The sequence below is a fragment of the Leptinotarsa decemlineata genome, unplaced genomic scaffold (assembly GCF_025532065.1).
Source record: "Leptinotarsa decemlineata unplaced genomic scaffold, Ldec_3_MD MMD2_tig00005009_RagTag_RagTag, whole genome shotgun sequence".
NCBI lineage: Eukaryota > Metazoa > Arthropoda > Insecta > Coleoptera > Chrysomelidae > Leptinotarsa > Leptinotarsa decemlineata.
The window spans coordinates 100,231-104,616 of NW_027412615.1; the positions used below are offsets into that span (position 1 = coordinate 100,231).

The window sequence follows — 4,386 nt, forward strand, 5'->3', positions numbered from 1 at the left end:
TATACTGCACCAAGTGAGCAAAGAGCGGCATTTTTATGTGATAAGATGTTTATACTTCAAATATATGTAAAAGAATGACAAAACTCAGCTGCATGAGTGATTTCATCAACTAACGTTGAGTATATGTCGGTAACGAAGTTTACTTACGCCCTCTGGAGGATGTTTGTTGCGATACACCTCAAAAAATCATCGAAATTAGTGGAATGATTTTCTTGCGCAGAATGATGATTGGAATGATTGTGGAGATGATGAGTGGAATGATTTTTTGAGATATATCGCAACAAACATCCTCCAGAGGGCGTAAGTAAACTTCGTTACCGACATATACTCAACGTTAGTTGATAAAAGCACTCATGCAGCTGGGTTTTGTCATTCTTTTACATATATTTGAAGTATAAACATCTTATCACATAAAAATGCCGCTCTTTGCTGACTTGGTGCAGTATATCTCCTCTCTTTTGGGGTTGATACCCACAAAGTTCAATGAAAAAACTGCTCTGGATGGGATCAAAGAATGTGATAAAGGTTCACGAAGGATAAGAAAGGCGATAAAGATCGCATCATCACTGGGTGAGAAGCAGCATTTGGAAGCCTGTTACCGCAATATTGAAAGTCTGAGAAGTCAGTTCAAAGTGATACTAAAGAAGGGGGCGGTACAGGTATCACGACCTGAGGGTGCTAGAAAGCAGGTTCATTGGGATGAGTCCGAATCAGCTTTCAACTCTAGAATTAGATCTGGTGTTATTTCCAATCTCAAACATAAGGACCCCTTAGCTTTTATGGATGACTGTAAGGCTCTCTTCAAGCGGCAAATTCGGAATGCTCTGAAGAAGGATGAATCTATCAAGGTAAATACCAACTTCTGCGGAGAATTTGAGATAGTGAAGGGAGACCAAGTAATTAAGGAGTACAAGTACTTCACTACTACGAACTCTCCCATATATATAAACACCGCCCTCAACGATTGGTTCGATGACAAAGTTGCAAAACCAATACTCAGAGAGCTCGAAGAGTTTCAAGAAAGGGATAGCGGCTGGGCGCAGAAAAAGATCTTGAACTTGGGTGTGAATATCAATAAGTACACACCGCAGCTGGGGTCCTCATTCATAGAACTTCCACCTCAAATTTCGCAGAAAAAAGCCTGCGTTAATATTAAGAACGACGATGAAGCCTGCTTTGCGTGGAGTGTCACCTCAGCACTCTATCCTGTGCAGAAAAATGCTGATCGTACTTCATCATATCCTCATTATTCCAGGGTTCTGAAATTGAAGGATATACAGTGGCCAATGACTTTCAAACAGATTACGAGATTTGAAAAACAAAATGATATTTCCATCAATGTTTACATCCTTCAAAAAAATGTGAAAAGTTCATCACTCTACCAACATATCTCACAAAGGCAAAGAAAGATAGACATGTGAACTTACTGCTGATTCAAGATAATTATGATGAAAGTGAAACTACAGTCCGCTATCACTATGTATGGATAAAGAACTTATCAAGGCTCTTATCGAAACAGTTGAGTGAAGCGCATGGTCAAAAATACTTTTGTGATCGCTGCCTACAGTACTTTCGATACCAAGAAAACCTACAGAAACATACCGTGGATTGTCAGAGAATCAATGAAACAGCCATCAAGATGCCTGAGGAGGGTAAAAACATTCTCAAGTTCAAAAATCATAAAAATAAAGAGAAGGCTCCATTCGTCGTAACGCCGACTTGGAATCCATTCTGAAACTTACTGATGATCCTAAAAAACCTCAACATCATATTCCGGCAGCTGTGGGTTACTACTTGAAGTGTTCATACGATGATACTCTATCCTTCTATAGGGAATATCGTGGAGAGGATTGTATGCAATGGTTCGCTGATGAGATGGGCCAACTAGCTGAAGATTTGGCTACAGTGTTTTGGTGTTCATACGACATCGATATAAGTGTAACGCAAGAATTTGAGTTTCGAATGGGTACACACTGCCACATCAGCGAAGAGCCCTTCACTCCTGAAGACAGAAAGTACGCGACCATAACCATCTCATACCACGTGATAACTATCGTGGCCCCGCGCACGTAGGTTGTAATATAAACTACAAAGATAGTCATGTTGTTCCCGTAGTCTTCCACAATTTGAGTGGCTATGATGCACATTTTATCATCACAGATATCGCATCTAGAATGAGGGGTACGATTGACCTGCTCCCCATCACGAAAGAAAAGTACATCTCCTTCACGAAACATGTGGATGATACTCCAGTGCAGTTTCGATTCATCGATTCATTCCGCTTTATGAATTCATCTCTGGATATGTTATCATCATACTTGACAGAGTTTCCTAATGTTAAGGTTCAGTTCTCGGAGTTACCTGAAGACTTGGTTGAATTACTTACTGAGAAGGGAGTCATGCCTTATGATCATATTGATTCTTTCGATAGATTTGATGAATCTTGCTTGCCCCCTATTGATGCCTCCTACAACAAATTAGGAGATAAGCCCTGCCCCCGTATACTATATCAACGAGCCCAGGATGTGTGGAACAGTTTCAGTTGTCAGACTTTGGGACAATACGTGGATTTATATATGAAAACAGATATCCTTCTTCTCGCTGACGTATTCGAACAATTCCGTGGTAGCTGCCTTAGGACTCATAATCTGGACCCTGCCCACTACTTTACGCTACCAGGCCTTACGTGGGATGAGATGCTCAAATATACCAAAGTCGAATTGGAATTACTGACAGATCCTGACATGTTTCTATTTGTTGAACGAGGAATTCGAGGTGGACTTAGCCAAGTTTGTTCGAAGAGAAGAGCTCTTGCGAACAATAAATATTTGAATAATCATGACCCTTCAAAACCTTACACATACCTCATGTATTTCGACGTAAACAATCAATATGGGTGGGCGATGTCTCAGTATTTACCATATAATGGGTTTAAGTGGTGTGATACCAGTATTGACGTTTTATCAATATCCGATAATAGCGGCGTGGGATATGTGCTTGAAGTTGATCTGGAGTATCCTAAACATCTACATGATTCACATAAAGACTTGCCATATTGCCCTGAACATATAAATCCAAAAACAAAAAAGCCTCCCAAATCTATGAAAGAGCTCACCAAATTGATGGCTATCCTCCATCACAAAGCAAAATATGTGATTCATTATCGTGCCCTCAAACAAGCCATTGCTAATGGTCTTGTCATTACGAAAATTCATCGAGTACTGCAATTCAATCAATCACCATGGTTGAAGTCCTATATTGATTTGAATTCTGAGTAGCGGAAGAGGGCTACGAATGAATTTGAAAAGAACCTCTTCAAGCTAATGAACAACGCAGTATTCGGGAAAACGATGGAAGACATTAGAAAAAGAGTCAACATTAAACTCCTCACCAAATGGGCTGGTCGCTACGGAGCCGAGGCCTATATTTCTAAGCCAGAGTTCAAAAATTGTATGATATTCGATGAGAATTTGGTGGCAGTCGAACTGAGGAAACTGCAAGTTTATCTAAATAAACCGATACAAGTAGGACAAGCTATCTTAGACTTGGCAAAGACTACCATATACGATTTTCATTATGGCTATATGCGCCTTCGATTCGGAGATAATTGCGTAATTCTCTACACCGATACAGATAGTCTGATTTATGAAATATGCAATCAGGATCCTTATGAAATCATACGTCAAGATTGTCACAAATTCTTCGATACTTCGGATTACCCGTCCAATAATCAGTTTAATGTTCCTTTGGTAAATAAAAAGGTTCTCGGGATGAGATGATTGTATACCACTAGGGTGTTGGTGACGGAAGATAGTATCAATAAGAAGCGGCAGCAGTTGGTAAATGATGGCTATGATGAGGATGGAAATAATCAAATCATCTCATGTCTGGGGGTTACCAAGAAGGCAAAGGGGGTCAAATCTTCTGTGGTGAAGAATAAAATTACGTTCGATGATTATGTGAGTTGCTTAAATAATTGGAAGAATATGAGTGTTACCCAAAATTTGATTCGATCTGATAAACATCAAGTACATTCCATCGCCCAATACAAGATTGCCCTCAGCCCTGAAGATGATAAGCGTTATATGTATAATTCCAGATTCACACAATACGCTTCCTTGGGGTCACTATTCTATCCCTCAAACATCAAATGCTATGGATATAGACGATAAGCCCATGGTTATTAGTATATATGTATTTGACTGCAGTTCAGGTGAGAAAATATTTATATATTATTATTGAATGTTCAACTAACTACTTCATATTATCAGTAAATTTAAGGTACATAGATTTAAAAAACTTCAATAGCAGCACAATGTGTCGATACTTGTAGAATGTAATTATGAATATATTAATGGAATGATTAGATATCAATAAATATTTTGT

The 4,386-nt window shown here is 39.0% G+C and overlaps 1 protein-coding gene across 1 annotated transcript; it reads left to right on the plus strand.

Annotated features, from left to right (window-relative positions):
• The first annotated feature begins 2,174 nt into the window (after positions 1–2,174).
• LOC141484238 (uncharacterized) lies at positions 2,175–3,779 on the plus strand. Its single transcript, XM_074179320.1, has 2 exons — positions 2,175–2,789; positions 3,279–3,779. Exons 1-2 carry the CDS (start codon positions 2,175–2,177, stop codon positions 3,777–3,779), a joined length of 1,116 nt encoding a protein of 371 aa, XP_074035421.1.
• Positions 3,780–4,386: the final 607 nt, after the last annotated feature.

What these genes read in the sequence shown, in the direction of transcription:
- LOC141484238 (XM_074179320.1), top strand. Translation starts at nt 2,175, where the DNA reads ATGAGGGGTACGATTGACCTGCTCCCCATCACGAAAGAAAAGTACATC. An exon ending in TTCGAGGTGGACTTAGCCAA is followed by an intron (nt 2,790 to 3,278) that starts GTTTGTTCGAAG and finishes AATTCTGAGTAG; the next exon opens with CGGAAGAGGGCTACGAATGA.